General features: G+C 40.1%; 1 protein-coding gene across 3 annotated transcripts in view; it reads right to left on the bottom strand.

Moving 5' to 3' along the window:
- Window positions 1-20,015, bottom strand: part of RGS17 (regulator of G protein signaling 17) — an 89,548-nt gene that overhangs the window by 11,609 nt on the left and 57,924 nt on the right. For 2 of the 3 annotated variants that reach the window (XM_036316521.1, XM_036316523.1), the window contains 2 exons: window positions 12,443-12,532; window positions 9,318-9,552 (listed from right to left, as the gene is read on the bottom strand). In XM_036316521.1, coding sequence (XP_036172414.1) covers window positions 9,318-9,552; window positions 12,443-12,532 — 325 coding nt within the window. The remainder of the gene's footprint in view (window positions 1-9,317; window positions 9,553-12,442; window positions 12,533-20,015) is intronic. The other variant, XM_036316522.1, reaches the window with a different exon arrangement.

Genomic DNA, 20,015 nt, shown 5'->3' with positions numbered 1-20,015 from the left:
AGCAATTCCAATTCTGGGAATATACTCAAAGGAACCTGAAATACTAATCTGAAAGAATATATGTACCCCTATGCTCATTGCAGCATTATGTACAGCAGCCAAGATCTGGAAGCATCCCAAGTGCCTATCTTTAAAGAAGTAGATTAAAAAACTAGAGTACATTTACACAATGGAATACTACTCAGTCATAAAAAATAAAGAAATCTTACCTTTTGAGACAGCATGTATGGACCTAAATACCATATGCTAAGTGAAATAAGCCAGTCAGAGAAAGACAAGCATTATATGACCTCACTTTACGTGGAATGTAATGTACAAAATGGACTAATAAACAAAATAGACACAGATTCATAGATATAAAACAGACTGTCAGCCGTCAGAGGGGAGGCGGGGTTTGTGGGGCTGGGTGAAAAAAGGTGAAGGGATTAAGCAAAAAAGAAAAGAAAAGAGAACAAAACAAACTAGTTGCCTCAGACAATAGTACGGTGATTACCAAAGGGAAAGGGGAGTGAGGGGAGGTAGAAGATTGTACAGGGGGGATGGATGGTAATGGAAGGAGACTTGGCTTTGGGGTGGAGAACACACAATACAATATACAGATGATGTATGATAGAATTGTACACCTACATCATTTTATTAACCAATGTCCAATTTAACTCCAATAAATTCAATTTAAAAAGCTAAAAATACAAACTCACTGAGATCCGCACAAAGTCTTACACTAAATCTGTACAGCCCCCCCCCCCCCACTCCCAGCTGCAGTATGTGTAAAAGGTGCTCCATAAATACATACAGGATGATGAAAAAAATAAAATAAAATATTTACCTTCATATCTGGTTGTTTGTTTGAAAAGGTTGTCGGTCAGTCAAAAGGAGTGTAGAGAGGTCAAATAACAAGGATAAACCCCATGGGTCTAACAATCTATAGTTTCATCTTGTGGCATCTCTGTGCTTCAGACTGTGGGACACCTCTAACACAAGTTAGTGGGAGTGGCTCCCAGCATGGGTGCTGAGCCATCGTCCCCCTAGGACTCAGGAACGACTGGATGGCTTACGAGGCCATCGTGTGTGGGGTCCAGTGCAGGAGGGACTGAGGAGTTTCCTGTAAAAAACTCATTCTACAGGAACAGAAAGTTAAGTAGCACAGACAGAGCTGCCCTTGGGCCATGGAAATTCTTTTCTTAGTCCTCAGGGACTGGCATCTAAGTGGCCGAAGGAGGGGTACAGTGCAGCAATGAAGCAATGACAGAGTTTAAGTGGGATGGGGCACAAGACAGCACCAATAGGTTTGGCAGGATTTAACTGGCAGTGTTATCAGCAGTGCTGGAGATGCGGGCAGTGTTGAGAGGTGGCAACGGAAGCTCCGAAAAGGCATCAGTGACTTTGTGGCAGGCCTCTGTGAATTTGGGAGCTTTCCTTCCCATGGGGAGTAGGAGACAGGCAAGAAGAAAAGCAAGTGACTTGCACATACAAAAATATCCACTGGCAACTCCACCAACTAGTTGGGAGGAAAATGTAATGAGAGCTACAGGTTCAACATGAATGTGGAGGTAAAGGGAGGGAGGATGAAGACTAATCTTGCCAGTGTGAGTTGGGAGAACCTGGCTCACACTATGTTCTATACCAGCCGTGGGCAAACTACGGCCCGCGGGCTGGATCCGGCCCGTTTGAAATGAATAAAAAAAAAAAAAAAAGACTGTACCCTTTTATGTAATGATGTTTACTTTGAATTTATATTAGTTCACACAAACACTCCATCCATGCTTTTGTTCCGGCCCTCCGGTCCAGTTTAAGAACCCATTGTGGCCCTCGAGTCAAAAAGTTTGCCCACCCCTGTTCTATACCATACCTATTCCTACCAGCTTTCCTACCCTATGGAGGAGAACATTAAGAAAGATGTATACTGCCCGGCTGGTGTGGCTCATGGTTGAGCACTGACCTATGAACCAGGAGGTCATGGTTTGATTCCTGGTCAGGGCACCTGCCCGGGTTGCAGGCTCAGTTCCCAGTGTAGGGTGTGCAGGAGGTAGCCGATAAATGATTCTTTCTCATCATTGATGTTTCTATCTCTCTCTCCCTCTCTCTTCCTCTCTGAATTCAATAAAAAAATATATATTTTTTAAAAAGGTAAATGACTACTGCCAAAAGGGTGCTGCCTTTCTGTGCTAGCCATTAAGATGCAATAGACATTTTGACTGATTTTTGGCAGAATTACACTAAAATGAATTTTCACTGAAAGTACTTTTTCCTCATAGATACCCCTCATTAAGCAAGTTACGTTAATCCTTAGACAATTTTTTGCATATCATGATTAAGATCCTCCCATTTTTTCTGCATTTTAATTTTACTGAAGTTGTTAGAATTCTATGTAAAGTACTGAAAGATTTTTTCTTTTTTGGTTTTGTTTTTGTGATTAATCACTATGCTTTAATTATGTTCAATTTGTAACAATGAAATTGGGGGTCACCACAACATGAGGAACTGTATGAAAGGGTCACGGTATTAGGAAGGTTGAGAACCACTGATTTAAAGAATAGCTGATTCTCCCATCTGTTTTGAGAAATTTTTACCATGAGCACTTTTAGCTGTATTTTGCGTCAATTATTTCTACTGAAAACAATCACAGACTGCAAACACTTGTTGGCATTTAGTTCTTGGAGCACAGATCATTGGTAGGATAAAGGGCAGTAGCCATATTCTTGCTAGTGTATGATGGGACAGTTCACCTTGCTTGTCCAAGTTCAGGCATGCAGTGAAGGTTGCTATTTCTCATTTGCCTCAAGTTCTAAGGTGGGGTCCATAGGAATCTATAGTCATGAAGAAAGTACTAGACAATGGAATAACGAACCAGCATGTTGTAGTCGGGAGAACACCGCATTTGGAATCAGAAGACCTTGGGCTTATGTTCTCTCTCCACAAGAATACAATTCTAATGGCCTTGAAGAGTCCGTTTTACGTTCTTGGGAGTAAGTTTTCTTTGCTATAAAATGATGCCATCTGTCCTACTGGCTAACATATTACTTTGAGACTCATATTGGAATAAAATAGTAAGACCATTGACCATTTCACCAACTACAAAGTTATCCCCAATGTAAGGTAACAATAATTGGCCATAAGTATGATGACACTTTTTTGATCAAACCCAATGTATTTAGACTTTGTAACAAGTTGAATTTTATCTAATCAGAGTGACCTTACCCGACTACCCCTATTCTAAACTACATCATTCGACCTCTACCTCCACCATATGTTTATCACAAACTTTAGTCACTTGTTTTGGACATGATTTGTCTGTCTTCCAAAGATGTGTGCTCCATAGGGATAGGCCAATGGTTTTTGTGTTGTTCGCTATCATATTCCAGACAACCTGCCTGCGACCTGGCTCATAAGAAATACTTGATAAAAAAAAAAAAAAAGAAATACTTGATAATATGCATGCACTTGATAAAGTATTTTTGAATGATGATATGCATGCGCAAAGAAATGAATTTAAGAAAATATAGTCAAATGAATCCTGTTCATAAAAACTGATGCAAATTATTGAAAATGCTAAATTCACATAGTTTTTTTTTGAAAAGGAATATACATGTCCACATAGAATCCACATGCCTATCACACATGCATTTTTTTTTTAGATAATTCTAGTGTTTAGGTTTATTGCTTTCCCCCTCCTGGATAGCAATTGGAAATTTAGGATGAAATCAGAAAAAGCAAACAATTCTTATTGCTATAAAAATTATCATGCAGATAGATTTTGTAGATTTTAGAGCTTTTTCCATACCATCACTTTATGAAACAAGCTGAGGCCGCAGAGCACTGAAGTGAGCTGCTCAGTGCCATTGGATGGTAAGTGGCAGATGGCAGTCCTGGTTGAAGACAATGCCATCACTAAGAGAATCTGTAGATATCTCCACACACATAGTTTTCATCAATGCAGATAAAAGTCTTACATTTGTTGCAGGGATTTATAATGATTTCTTTGTTCTATAACTCCTGCTGTTTATGGCTGGTAATACCTTTAAGCAGACTTTTTATTAAAGTTCTGTACTTTGTTGGGTTTGTCTTTTCAATACGTAATAAATATAAGCTGCCAGCAGCATCTGCCATGTGCTGCAGGGATGCCATTAGCCCGAAATTCCTCTTTACTGCCCCCATTTGTTTTTTTCTTTGAGGACATTGCATAAAAAAGAAAATTGAATTTTGAAGGAAATGATATTTTTTATTTGTTTTTTTAAAGTATATTTTTTAATTTAAAATTTGGCCCTTCTCCTCTTAAAGTGTATGCTATTGCAAGAAATGGTAGTTACATTGACTCCTGACTGCAAGCATCTATTTTATAACATAATGTTTGAATTATTAAAAGTCCATAAACACATGCTCTTAAAACAAACAATGCAATGCAATTTTCAGCATATTGGCTCCATGCAATAAATAAATCATATACATATGAATAATTGTAAAAATGTAGACTTTCTCTACATTTAACAAAGTGAAACATTATTAACTCAACCCAGTTAATATAAAATGAAAGTCTCGTGGAGAAAAATGAAGTTCTGGTTAAGAAGGAAATCCTGATAATTTTTAGTATTTACTCACTACCACTTTATAAAGGATTCAGATGTTCATATTCTTTAAAGTATTTGGACTAAAGGGAAGCAGTTACCGAATTTCAGAGGTAGAAAGGCCAGATTATCTAGCCCCTCAATGGGAAGAGATTCCGACCCCACTTGGTGTGTGGTGGCTGCTCGGAGAACAGTGTTGTGAGATGTTCTGAGGTTGAATCTGGGGACACAGTTAGGAGGCCCGGGATTTATTAACCGTGTCATTTGGGGGAAGAGTGGAGTAGCAGTCCAAGGGCCTTGCAGCTGCAGTTCCCGATTTGGTTTACTCCTCTCCGTGCCCCTTTTGAATTTAGTGAACTAATCTATCCAGGTCCCTCAGGCAGGTGAAGCAGAGCCAGGACTAGAATCCTGTGCACCTGCATACCAGTCCAGTGCCCCACCGCTGGCCAGTCAGGGCTGTCTCAATGCTACGTGCTCTCTCCAGCGCAGGCTAACAAATTGTAAAGGGTGATAACTCAGTATTGTCAGATAATGGGTAATGTGTTGAGGCTGACTAGAAATTGATGAGTTTTTGCATAGAAAGGTCAGAGAGATGTAAGAGTTTGGAAAGGGCTCTGGGATAGCTACAACGGGCATGCTATACTGTATCAGTGAGTTAAGCCATTTGACATGGTTCAAGCGTAAATATATACTATATCTACACTTTGGCTCAACACATAACTTTTTAACCATTGTCTTTTATAATGGCAAATACCTAATGGTTTTGGTTTATTTGTTTTTGCTGAAAAACAATAACCAAATACAAGAGTGGGCAGAAGTAGGTTTATAATAATTAATAAATTATTAATATAAGAATAAACCCTGTGTTTCCTGTATTCACAACTGTAAACCCCCATTTGACTATCCCTTTTTGATTACTATGTTGATAGGAAGGCAATCAACTGGCTAAACAAAGGCACTTCATATAGTCCAAAACTTAGATTCTATGTTATGTTCTTTACAAGTCAGCATATTTACAAGTAACAATGATAAAAATTTAAATTTTACCTCTCTCTCTCTCTCTCTCTCTCTCTCTCTCTCTCTCTCTCTCTCTCTCTCTTTCTCTCTCTCTCTTTGTAGTATTTTCAGAATATTAGAGAGTGAGTATGACCTAATTACAGGTTTAAAAAAGTAAAGGAGAACATAGATATGACTATTACACTAAATATTAGTCTATTTAATTTAGCAAAGATTGTGTTTGTGATCAGGAAATATTATTTTAATGACTTGTGGGAAACTCAAGTTCAAATCTAAATTATGTTAGAACAAAACTCCATTACTCTCACAAAGAGAATGAAAATCCTATAGTTTATCTTTCAATAATCAATAACTATGATTTTGCTAAACTATGGCTCAAAGAAGAAGTAATTTTGTGAAAAATTAAGTATTTTGCAAAGCTCCGTCAGTGACATATGGAAATCAGGATCTGTGAGGACAATGGGAAAGTGTTTCCCATAAAAAACTAAAAATTAGAAAATGTTGACTAAAGTAAAGAAACTATATATACTTATAACAGAAACTAAGTTTTCTTTTTACTAACATTATTTTAAAATGGAATAGTCATCATTTTAAGATGATATCTAGATAGTACAAAGGAATGGACTGATAATCTAGGCAATTATCATTTTAGGATGACACATATTAAGTATTACATATTTTGGGAAGAGAAATGGATTGGGTAAGACTCTGTAATTATGTATAACTAGAGACCCAATGTACAAAATTCCTTCAGCCCAGCCTGTACCCTCTCGCAATCCGGGACCCCTTGCTCCTAACGGCCGGCCTGCTCACTCCTTACTGCTTATCTCCTGCTCCTCAGCACTGCCATAGAGGGGGGAGAGGCTCCCGCCACCGCCACTGTGCTCACCAGCCATGAGCCTGGCTTCTGGCTGAGCAGAGCTCCAGCTGTGGGAGCGCACTGATCACCAGGGGGCAGCTCCTGCAATGTTTGTCTGCCCCTGGTGGTCAGTACATGTCATAGCGACCAGTCGTTCTGGTTTTTCCACCATCACAGTTGGTGGGCTTTTATTATATAGACTAGAGGGCCGGTGCACAAAAATTTGTGCACTCGGGGGGGAGGGGAGGGTCCCTCAGCCCGGCCTGTGCCCTCTCGCAGTCTGGGACCCCTCAGGGGTTGACCACCTGCTGGCTTAGGCCTGCTCCCTGGGGGATTGGGCCTAAGATGGCAGTCAGACATCCCTCTGGCAGCCCGGCAGCCCTCGGGGGATGTCCACTTGCCAGCAGGGAGCAGGCCTAAACTGCAGTCAGACATCTTTAGCACTGCTGAGGAGGCAGGAGGGGCTCCCACCACCACCGCTGTACTGGCAGCCATCAGCCTGGCTTGTGGCTGAGCAGAGCTCCTCCCATGTGAGAGCGCACTGACCACCAGAGGGTAGCTCCTGCATTAAGCATCTGCCCCCTGATGGTCAGTGTATGTCATAGTGACCAGTCATTCCCAGTCTTTCTGCTGTTAGGGTCAGTTTGCATATTACCCTTTTACTATATAGGATAGAGGCCTGGTGCACGGGTGGGGACCGGCTGGTTTGCTCTGAAGGGTGTCCTGGATCAGGGTGGGGGTCCCGCTTGGGTGCCTGGCTAGCCTGGATGAGGAGATGATGGTTGTTTGCAGCTGGTCACCCCCCTCAGGGTGGGGGTCCCCACTGGGGTGCCTGGCCAGTCTGGGTGAGGGGCTGAGGACTGTTTTCAGGCTGGCAGGTGATTGAAGCTCCCAACCTCTCCTTTTTTTCTTTTTCTTTTTTTTTTATTCTGGGATTTATTTACCTTCTATGGCTGTCACTGGAGCTGAGAGCCAGCTTTAGCTCTGAGGCTCAGCTCCAGCTCTGAGACCTCGGCTGCTGAAAGCAGGTATCTGGGTTTGTTTGGCTTCTATAATTGAAACACTGTTGCAGCTCCAGCTCTGAGGCCCGGCTGGCTGAAAGCAGGTTTCTGGGGTTTGTTTAGCTTCTATAATTGCAACATTGTTTCATAGAGTGCAGCTCAGAGGCCGGCAGCGGCAGGCAGGGAACCTTGGCTTCCTCCATCACTGGAGCAAGCAAGCCTCCTGTTCACTTCAGCTGTCTGGCTGCCGTCCGCCATCTTGGTTGGCAGTTAATTTGCATATCACCCTGATTAGCCAATGGGAAGCGTGTCAGAGGTATGGTTAATTACCATGTTTGTCTATTATTAGGTAGGATTATGGGCAAGAGAAGCATGTTTCTGGGCACACTTTAATTATTTGATGTAATTGCCATGCAATAAAATATTAAATTAAAAATGAGAAAAAAAAGTTAATGTGCTAATAAAATCCAAACAGTATTAGTTAAATGCTAAGGTTTTCGATAGACCAGAAGCCTGAAGAATGTATTTTTAGGATGCAGAATTATAATGGTGTTAGAAATACAAAGGCACCTGGAATAAATGTATCGAGGCTACAGAAAAATTCTCCCTACCTTGTTGCTATGAATACCTTTCTAATGTTAATACAGGAAATAAAAAAACAAAACAGTCTTTTTGTATGCAGTTCAAGGTTTCTCATCTTTAAGAGATAATACGATTGGCGTACTCTGGGATATCAATGACACTTATAATCTAATAAAAAAGTGAATTACTTAGGTATACCTCATTAGAGGTGAAGTAGTTTATATAGACTTTCAACCATAGAGATTGCTAAAGTAGACATTAATCCATTTTATAGATTTCAAGGTAAGAGTGTAAGGCAGCTGGGGCCCCATCAAGTGTTAGAGGCTAAACTCTGGGAGCAGAAAAGTACGAGGTCAGGACATTTAAATGCACAGGCAAAAACCACAGTGGCTTACGAGGGTGGTGTGCAGAAGACAAGGCATTCTAGGAACCTCTGAGTTCAGATGCCGGAAAGTAGCTCTGGAGCTCAGCACCGGAGGCAGGCCACTCACCCCTCCCTCCCCAACAGCTTTGAACTCAAACAGCAGGGACATTTCTTAGGAGCAAACTAATTTTTATAAAGTTAATGGAAAGGTGTTAATTTGTTTGCTTGAAATGCTCCTAATTTATTAGGTACATTGTGGCAATGGGAAAAATAGCGTGTACTTTCAATAACAGCAAAACTAGAATAAGTAAACTAATCACCATACCCATCTCTGCTCAAGATTTTAATGGATCATAGGGCTCATTCTTCAGTTCCGTAAAAAATGTATCATAAGCATCAACAAACGTGGCTGTTTGTGTGTGTGTTTGAGGCCCTCTACCAGAGGTTCCCAAACTCATCTTTAGGTGGAAAACTTGTTAAAAGTGCAGGCTCCTGGCTATTTCAAACGTGTCAGATTCAGAAGTCCTGGGTAGACCTCAAGAATTTGCTTTTCAAACAAATGCTCCCGGTGATTGTCACACAGGTGATGCGGGGATCGCACTTTGAGAAACACTGCCCCAAAGCGAACTCTTTTCCACTTTGGTTCTAGTCACAGCAAATCGTATTTTTAACAGGCTTCCTAGTGTTAGTTCTGAGAAGCAATGAGACTACCACAGAGTCAGCCAGAGACAAATGATCAAGCGTAGTGGGGAAGTCTAGCCTTCAAGCACACACGCAGGGGGATCCTCACAATGGACTCCCTATTCTCTCCCCAGGGAAGCCTCCTCATCCGCCCACACCCCATGCGTTACCCGTTACCGACTTGGACAGAAGTGCCTGTAGGCTCACCCTTGGTCTTAGGAAACTCAGATCAATATTTTCCAGTTGTTTACCTCTTTTGGTGATAGTATCGAAATGTAATCGTCATATATCATTCTGGCCTTTTCTTCAATGACTTTTTTGTTCTGCTCTTTCTTTAAGTCTTCACAGGCAAGCCAGAAAAGTAGGTTCTCTTCACTGTATTCTGTTCGGAGGAACTCTCGGAAAAGATTTCTTCCTGCCGGGGCCTTCATCATCTTGTCAAAATTTTGAGACCAGGACAAGACTTCATCTGTAGTGGGGTTTTGGCTGCAGAGAGAGAATGGGCCCATAATCAAAGGTGACTTTGACCAAGGTTTGGGGGGGGGGGGGCGGGGGGGGGGGGCGCTTTGGAGGAGCAAATAGAAATGCTATTCAATTGCTGCCATCTAGTGGTCATTGTCACTCAGTTCAGTTCAGGCTTTGGCAAATCAGCCATCAGGACTAATGGGTCTTGACAAAAATGAGTGTGAGGCAAGCCGCATGTCAGGGAACCTAGTGTTCAAATAGCAAGTGGCTATACATACATGCATGTGGTCACAGCAGATTCCTAATGGACATTGGAACTGTTCAAACCTTATTATAGGGTGTCACACTTTGAATGATCATAAAGTCGGTATTTATTAACACAGTTCATTTTCAAAATTTAAAAGAATCTACAGGAATGAATGATTTTTTTTGTCAATGCCTGTTTTCAAATGGATAACTGCTCTGGTCCAGGCACTGCTGATAACTCGAAGCAATGGAATTGCAAACATCAAGAATCATTTCTTTCAGTATTTGTCAACTGTTGCCGGTTTTGTACAGTAAACTATCTTTTATGTATCCCCATAAAAAGTCTAGTGGATACATTTTCTTTGTTTAAAGTTTGGCTTAATGCATTATTTCAAATCAGTTAAACCTGAAAAGGAGTGAAAATTAAGTGAGCTATCAGCTATTAAAATGTATACACACTTTGAATAATTATAAAGGTAGTGTCTGTACTTCAACTGTGTTTTCAAACTTCCAATAGCATTTTAGGATAAATTTATTTTGTTTAAAGCTTAGTCTGGCTGAAAAGAAAGAAGTATCAATTGAGTTAACAGCTGTTAAAATGTGTATACACATTTTTGGGACACCCTGTATATTGCAAGTTGGTAGAAACAGTCTCTACATTCATTGTTTGAAGGGTAAACTGAATTTTTCATTTGCATCTGATGTAGATTTTCATTTTGAAGCCACAAGACACAATTTCTCTTTTCATTTCTAGTAGTTTTTTTTTTTTCATTTATCACTTGATCTAAAATACATTGTGTGCACTTGTCACATATTTTCCTAAACTTTAATAATGATTCTATTAAATACAGGTTGGGTCAAAAGTAGGTTTACAGTTGTTCCTGTGGAAAGTAATGCAATCTATAATAATAAAAGCATAATATGCTAATTAGATCAGACAGCCGAACGACCTTCTGGACGTCCTTCCAGATGAAGCCATGGTGGTGGGGACCGAGGCAGAGGTGGTTAGGGGTGATCAGGCAGGCAGGAAAGTGGTTAGGGGTGATCAGGCAGGCAAGTAGAGTGGTTAAGGGCAATCAGGCAGGCAGGCGAATGGTTAGGAGCGATCAGGCAGGCAGGCAGAGTGGTTAGGAGCAATCAGGCAGGCAGGCAGAGTGGTTAGGGGTGATCAGGAGGCAGGCAGGTGAGCAGTTAGGAGCCAGTGGTCCCGGATTGTGAGAGGAATGTCTGATTGTCGGTTTCAGCCCGACCCCCCTGAGGGGTCCCAGATTGCAAGAGGGTACAGGCTGGGCTGAGGGACCTCCCTCCCCCATGCATGAATTTCATGCACCAGGCCTCTAGTAATTACATATTCACAACTGTAAACCTACTTTTGCCCACCTTGTATTATAAATGCATTGTTACCCATGAATGGAGATATCACAGTGACAGAGCCCAGGGCCCTTACAATGACAATGAGGACTTTTTAGAGATCTACATTCAGGTTTTCAGTGACTACTTCCCTGGAGAAACCACCAGTTATTTCTCCCTTTGCTTATAATACATCGAAGAAGTAAAAGAATGAACTAGAGATTCTTATGGTTAAACTAGAGGCCTGGTGCATGAAATTCATGCACTCAGGGGGTCCCTTAGCCCAGCCTGTGCCCTCTCGCAGGCCGGGAGCCCTCGGGGGATGTCTGAAAGCCCATGGGGAGCGGGTCTAAGCCAGCAGTCGGACATCCTTAGCGCTGCTGTGGAGGCAGGAGAGGCTCCCGCCACCACCACTGTGCTCGCCAGCCGTAAGCCCAGCTTCTGGCTGAGCAGCACTCCCCCTATGGGAGCGCACTGATCACCAGGGGACAGCTCCTTCATTGAGCATCTGCCCCCTGGTGGTCAGTGCACGTCATAGCGACCAGTCGTTCCTCCATTCAGTCGATTTGCACATTAGCCTTTTATTATATAGGATTGATCTTGTTTTCTCATTCATTGGTCTATTTAATAAGTTTCCCACTTAGTCAAAGAAGGTATACATACCTTTTTGAGCAAGTATTTTAAACAAATTTTTAATATTCAAAACTGTCTGAACTTCTTCATTCATTTAAAAAGTTCAAAAGAAGAAAAATTACTATGAAGCAGCAACATTAAAACCTTCTCATAAGTAGAAAAAGAAAGCACTATAATTCCACAAATATTCTACTCGTGTTTTGATTTAATTCTATAGAGATTCAGTTCTGCATTCAACTTCTCATTTTGGATAAAATACTTGGATAGAGTCTGTTCTGAAGGACATGGGGCTGGATGCCAGCTGGGTGCCCTTCCTGACAGACTTAGATAATTCCATGTCTTTTGTGTGTGTGTTTTACATTGTTCCCACATAAAGAGAACAACTTCAGGAAATACTATCAGAAAAGAGAAGTCAGGAAATAGGGCAATTTGGGGAGCTAACTCATGGAACAATCATTATTTTTGAAAGAGAAAAGTCGGGCAATATTTTAGCTTGATAGCTTAACATAGCTAATAGAAAAGTAAATGAAAAGCAATTGCAATCACCAAGATCTCCCAGCTTGTAAATTTATTTCACCAAACCATTTTGAGGAGTAACAGGAAGCAAGAGCTGATACTTAAGTACTGAGTCAAGGTAATCAGTATCTGAATACAAGAAACAATTATAATGTGAGTCACTCACCCTTCCTCTAGGACCTGGATACTCTCCAATTTGGTGGTAAGCGTGGGTCTTTCTGCAGTTTCTGCTCTCTCTTCGTTCCTAACAGTGAGGCTGTAATGTAGCATAACACTTTATTTTGTCTAGGGAAAACCAATTATTGAAAGAAAAGAAAAAATTTGCAAGAAAACATTCCACAGAAGAATTTTACTTTCAACGATGTGAGAATATTTAGTGTACAAAAAGAGCAATGTCATTTTTAAATGATGGGTAAGCCCCTTTCAACTAAGGGAAAGAGAATAATTATTTAATCAAATTATAAAATAAACCAGAACTCAAAAACGGATACCATTATACATTCTGACTTCATCCTTACATAATTTAAATTACTTAAAATCCCTGAGATACCTACATGATTATATGCTTTGATAGATTTTCCCCCATGGATACCATCCTTCCTCCATCCACTCAGGTTGGAACTACTGGATTTATATTTGACTCTGTTTTTGCCCTTTCACCCTAGTTAATCAATTTCTGATGTCTCCAGAGGTTCTGAATAGGAGAGCATTGGATGAGAGGAATCTCTGTGTCTCTGGACATAAATTTAGGAATTCTATAGGATTACAGGAGCCAGGGCAATCCCATGCACAGTGGTTCACAACAAGACTGAGAATGGTCTGATTCAGGCTCACTGTAACTGAGTAGCCCCTTAAGGTGGAAGATCCAAGGTTCTAGATGCAGACTAGACATAATGAGGGAGATTTTGGGCAGATGCTAAGAAGCAGGTGGGGAGGATGACTTGGAAAAGTTAAGCTACTGGCTTAGCAAATGGATCCCTTTATGTAGAAGCTGAGGAGCTTCATGGGAGCCTGTCAGGTGGCAAAAGAAGTTCCGACAGCATCTCTTTCTTTTATTCATTCATTCATTATTCCAACAAGAAGATATGGGAACTATGATTTTCTGGTGCCTGTTATATGCTAGGCACTGTCCTTTTATCTTTTATCATCCCCATTTTATAGATGAGCAGTGAATCACAGAGCTGTGTGTTACATGGGCCCAAAGCCAGACACTAACTATGGGTATGGTTGGAATTTGAACCTGATTCTGGCAAATGACCTTGCTGATTTTATTGAGTAACTATTATGAATCATGCTCCCTGACAGGCACTGACACAACAAACTACTCACTATGTGAATGAAGAAAAGGGTCACTCCATATGGTTGTGGTGGAAAGGAGTTTAGTGGGAGAAAGCTTCCAGCAAGTAGTTACTCTTAATCTGTAAAGTTTGGCATTTGGCAAGGGAAGCAGAGACAATGTCTCGTGAATTCCTCCTTTCATTATCAGGTGCAGGGGTGAGGGTGGCGAGAATGGAGCAACGGGAAGAATTTAAGCAAGAGAGAAATTAATGATGCCAAATGTATAAAATATGAAAATTTTTGATACATTCTAGAACAGTGGTTCTCAACCTTCCTAATGCCATGACCCTTTAATACAGTTCCTCATGTTGTGGTGACCTCCAACCATAAAATTATTTTTGTTGCTACTTCATAACTGTAATTTTGCTACTGTTATGAATTGTAATGTAAATGTCTGATATACAGGATGTATTTTCATTGTTACAAATTGAACACGATTAAAGCATAGTGATTAATCACAAAAACGATTTGTAGTTATATGTGTTTTCTGATGGTCTTAGGCGACCCCTGTGAAAGGGTCGTTTGACCCCCAGAGGGGTCACAACCCACAGGTTGAGAACCGCTGTTCTAGAAAGATCATATTTAAATAGGAAATGAATGCTCATTCTGCCAAGCTTTACTGAGCTTATATGTGTGTGTATGCACACACATCGTGAGGTCCTATAAAAAATATAGGAAAAAAAAGTTTGCTTCTGTTGATTAAATAATACATTTAAAATTATTTTTGTTACATTTTCACACAAGTGCAGTGTGACACACAAATGCAAGAATTCTCCATTTTATACAACATCTTAAAATAATTTTTTTCTCTATGGTGTCTGCTGTGGAATATTAAATCTGGAATCCACACGCATGATTGACAAGTTTCTGAACATGAATTCTGGCTCTCCTATCTGTTTCTGTGATATTTACAAACATCCCAAATGCCACCATATTAGAGTGATCGTTATGAAATATTGGGTTGTGTTTATATCTTTCATTTCTTACAGATGGTAAAATATGGACTCACATATGTATTAAAGTGACTTAAAATAGACATTTAATAAGTGCTTAACTGTCCACTGTTTGCTCCATTTCTTGATATAATATTGGACACAAAATAGTCCTGTAGAGAGAAACTGACAAGTGTCCTGTTAATCAACCTGCCAATTCTTGAAAAATCAGTTTCAAAGTTTTACTTATCAAGAACCACTGATAATGCCATTTTAAGATAAAAAGAAATGGAGAAAATGATAGGAAAGTTGCTACTAGACTGCCATTTATGTCTTGGGAATGACTAATGTCTGTCCCCAATTTCACTTAGTCTTGCTCTAAGTAATACAGTGGGTTTTGTTAAGATAAATTTGCTTTAGATCAACATATACATGTTGTATGTGCTTGAGAAAAGCTCTAAAAGAAAAACATCAAGTTTAACAATAATGAGGAGTCATGTGGAGACTTTTTACTTTTACAGTGTTTGTAACATTTTAAATGAACGAACCTTTCTACGTTTTAAAAAACTAAAGCTATAAATAGAACAGAATGCATATACAATGCTCACAGTGGGAGTCTTGATCAAGCTTAAATATTTAAGGAAGAGGATGCCAATAACCTAGGCTAAATTTGCACCAATAAGCACTTACAATCCCATTAGACATTTTGGAGGATGGTGACTCTGAGATGGGAGAAATACAGTTGGCATGTTACTGAAAATCAGGATTTAATGCCTTCTTTGTGCACGGATGGACTTTTTGGTTTGTTTTCAGGGAGTTCAGAGAGTGGGGTGAGGAAAACATCGCTGGCTGCCCATTATAGCATTTACCTACTGATTTGTCATCATGGATACGTGCGGGGCCTATTTTGGAAGACAGTTCACTTTTGTAAGAGAAAACACCTGGTTCTTAGAGAGAACCGTTGAAATGGGCAAATAAGTGAAGACAGTGCAGCAGCCATGGTAACTCTGGGATAGAGGCTGAGCGCAAAGCTACATGTTTGTACAAAAACTCAACTGAGAGATCAATAAGATGGCTAAATTTAATGCACTATTACATGAAGGTTCAAGAAGGAACCCCTGTCATTGTTAAGGCATATATTCTAGTATGCTCACATCATGATTTCAGTGTTTCCTTTTTTATTTAACAGCTTCTGCCTCAAATTTCCCAGTGCAAAAGCAGGGTCAACACCCTTCAGCTTCTGAAAGAGAATCGGTAGGTTATCCTTGAAATGTTGCATTTTCCTCAATCAAAATATCATGGTGAAATAATACCACAGCTTTGTTTAGTGGTTGACAACAATTTATAAATACGCCTGAGACACCTGGTTTATGCAACATTGCCTGGGTTGGAAATTCAAGATCACTGAGGCCATGGCCGAGTAGATCAGTTAATTAGAGCATCATCCTGATACACCAAGGTTGAGGGTTCCATCTCTAGTTCGGGCACATAAAAGAAGCAAGCAATGAATGCATAAATAAGTGGGACAACATACTGATGCTTCTTTCCCTCTCTCAACTCAATAAAGAAAGATCAGTAAGACAGGCTGTGAAATCGAGGAGCTCTAGCAGGTGAGTAAGCATCACGGGGCATTGCACTGAGAGCTAAGAGGGAGGTTTGCACAGGGTGTTTTGCAGACACAGGCGCAGTATCTACAATTTTGCATGAGAGAACTGAGAAAGGCTTTCCAGAGGAGGTAATGATTAAACTGGATTGAACAACGAATGGGCATTTGCTGGATGGAGACTTGGACAAAGGGAGTTCCAAGTAGAGGCGGGAAAATGTGTGAAGGCTGGAAGTTGCAAAAAAAAAAAAAAAAGAAATGTTATAAATGTAGGACAAAATGGAGAGATCAGATGTTTCATGGTGGAAGCAATACATTAGAATAGGCAGTGAGGTGTAGTTATGCCATGGGCCAAGGCCACAAGGAGGAAACTCCAAATATAGACCAAACCTCCTTTAAGATGATTTTGGCTTTTCATGCTTTATTTTCCTCATTTCTAATGGGGACAATGGTAGTGCCCTACTGCACAAGGCTACAAAGTAAAGATTAAAAACTGTGACAAAAAGGCAAATTATTACTCATGCTCAATTGAATGGGAGGGCCAACTGGTTGCATATTAAAATGATAATTCCAATTTTACCAAAGAACTTTTTTTCCTCCAAAGACCTTTTTACCTCAACCTGAGGAAATAAAGACTGACACCTTGCCATTATTATACAACACTTCCTCATACATTGCCTTGCTACTTCTTTCTCATAACAGTCCTGTAAGGTAGGCAGGGATTTGTTATTAATCATTCCCATTTTATTTAATAGGAAACAGTCCCCAAGGTTGACGTTCATACTAGTAATGCCCACACCAACACATGTCAGTGTTACCATTGGCATGCATGTCTTCTGACTTCTTTGTCTCAAGCTTATTTTCGCTATACAATGCTGCTTCTCTTTATAGAACACATTAACTATGGAATGTCACCTTTTTGGTTATATACAAAAATTGATTGCTCTGAAATGTTTGGGAAGGTTAAACCTGTCACAAACCAGTGTATTAAGGGCAAATGCCCCCTCTATCAGCGTCTCCCCACAGCCATCAGTCTATAGGGGTTATTGCCAGAGGACCCAATGTACAACAGATATTGGGGAGAAGTTTTGTTTGTGTGTTTTTTAAAAATATGTTTTTATTGATTTCAGAGAGGAAGGGAGAGGGAGAGAGAGCTAGACACATCAATGATGAGAGAGAATTATTAATTGGCTGCCTCCTGCACATCCAACACTGGGGATCAAGCCCACAACTAGGGCATATGCCCTTGATGGGAATCAAACCCAGAACCCTTTAGTCCACAAGCCAATGCTCTATCCACTGAGCCAAACCAGCTAGGGCTGTTAGAGAAGGTTTAGACGGCAAAGCCTGGAAGACAAAGAGAAGAGGTGATGCTTCTTATGACTGAAGACCAGGCACTGCTACTGCAAAGAGTCTCCCAGGAAGTACAGCTTGCTCCCATCAGCAGAGATCCTTTGGGGAGAAGGGAGAAGGCAAGAGAACAGCATTGATGCATGGCTTAGAAGACGCCACACAAGGCAGAAAAAAGGCACCAGCAGGGCAAGAAACATACACCACCCATAATTTCAGACATCTCAAAACACAGGTAGAGTCAGGCCTCTGACTTGAACCTCTTCTCTTTCATTCATACATTTTGGTAAGACTTGTTTTTTGAATGGAGTACTGTATGTGGGGATGAGAATGGTGGTTAGACACTTGTATGGAAATATAATACAACACGTGTCTAAAAAAAATATCGCCCCTGTAAATACTCCACCTACTTTTTATAACATGTATCATGTGTCATAAAACAAGTATTTCAATTGGCTTAAGCTTTTGTGTCATAAACTTGAACCTCTCTCAAAATTAAATAATCTGCTATTGAAAAATCTGTCCACTAGATGGCTGTGTTGCCCTTATAAATATGTTTTACTTAAATCAGAATAAAATTGAAAAAATTTCTGGGAGTAATTACCCTTATTTGGGGGCGGGGGGGGGGAAATCTATTCTTTTGTGTGTGGAGTTTTGATAATTATATGTTTTAAAGCATTTGAAAAAAGTCATTCAATTTTTCTGAGAGTGAAATTATCAAACTTGAAGGAGACAAATTTAATCTTCAGAGGTGTGCATAATAACATCCATTTTCCTTTTTGGTGTTTAGAGAATGTTCTGGATACTCCCTGGCCCCAAATCATTTGATTTAGAAGTAATACTTCAGGTTTTTTTTAAAGGCAGGCATAATCCTATTAACATTGTACTTATTTGTTCCAATAATAAATTATTTTGAATTCTAATGTCTCTTGCTGGGTAACATGTATCTTAGGTCATACATTCTTGGAGCAAATTAATTCGAAAAGGTTAACTACCAACAGGCAGAAAGTATTTGTTTTATTTAAAATGTTTTTGAAAAGCAATTTCAGTTCCAGTTTGGGTTGTATGTAAATGTTTTTTTTTGTTTGTTTGTTTGTTTGCTTTACTTCTTTATTGAATGCATTGGGGTGACATTGGTTAATAAAATTATATAGGTTTCATGTGCATATATCATCTGTATATTGTATTGTGTGTTCATAACCCCAAGTCAAGTCTCCTTCCATCACCATTGATCCCCCTTTACCCGCTTCTACCTCCTCCACCCCCCTTTCCCTCTGGTAATCACCATACTGTTGTCCCTTCACCCTTTTCACCCACCACCACCCAGTCCCCTCTCTCAGCTGTCAGTCTGTTCTCTGTATCTATAAATCTGTTTCTGTTTTGCTTATCTTGTTCATTAGATTCCACATATGAGTGAACTCATATGGTATTTCTTTCTCTGACTGGCTCTCCAGGTTGTATATAAATGTAGTTTTTTAAAAAATATATATTTTTTATTGATTTCAGAGAGGAAGGGAGAAGAGAGAAACATCAATGATGAGAGAGAATCTTTGATTAGTTGCCTCCTGCCCCCACCCCCACCCTCCGCCACTTCCCCTACCCCGCACTGAGGATCAAGCCTGAAACCAAGCATGTGCCCTAAGCAGGAATCAAACCTGACCTTTTGGTTCATAAGTTGATAGTCAACCACTGAACCACAGGGGCAGGGATGTATGTAAATGTTAATCTTTGGTTTTTTATGCATAGAAACGAAGAAGCATTCTCTTCATTTTCTCATACTCTCTCTTTGCTACGAATTTCCTTTTATACATGCTTCTGTTTGAAAAGATGGGTTTCAAAAATTCCCTTTTTCTATTGATAACATTTTTTTTACTTTAAACCCCAAGCTGTGTATTTCAGGTTCATCGACACATTGATTTGATGCCAACTGCATTTAAGGTGTTTTTTCCCCTTAAAATTAAGAGAATTATAGGACTGATATTTAGATGCACTTTATATAACATACCAATCATCAGAATCTATTTCAGTTCTCAGGTTGATTGAAATCCTATTTTGAGCTCTTCCTTCAACCCACTGTAATTTTCCCTGTAAGTCATAATTAAGTTAGAGAATGCTTTTGTGGGAAAGCAAATATCTTGGATGTGAAAAGGCCAGAGGGACTTCTATTTAGTTAGTAGACACTGTTACTAAAATGGCATGTGCTCATCCAAGTCTTTAAAGGCATCCGTGAAGTTGGAGCTCAAGCTTCTGGTTTTAGTTAACATGTGTCCCTAGCATAAGAACCAGAATGAAAACGTTAGGACTGTAGTGGCTGATACTCAGGAAAAAATCTGACAGGTGCAAGGGTCACTTCTCCATCCAGCCATTCTTTCCTCTCCTGGTATTTTCTAGTTACTGTGAGTGTGAATATGCGTGGGCTTGAGGGCAATGGTCCTGGGAAAGGCCCCAGTATCTAATGACCTTACAATGCTCTGGGGATCCTGGGGCTATGTGGTGCCTGCTCTGAGGATGCTGAG

This window comes from Myotis myotis, unplaced genomic scaffold (genome assembly GCF_014108235.1).
Source record: "Myotis myotis isolate mMyoMyo1 unplaced genomic scaffold, mMyoMyo1.p scaffold_m19_p_7, whole genome shotgun sequence".
Taxonomy (NCBI): Eukaryota; Metazoa; Chordata; class Mammalia; order Chiroptera; family Vespertilionidae; genus Myotis; species Myotis myotis.
The sequence above is the reverse complement of the archived record's forward strand: the minus strand, read 5'-3'. Positions and strand labels throughout refer to the sequence as shown.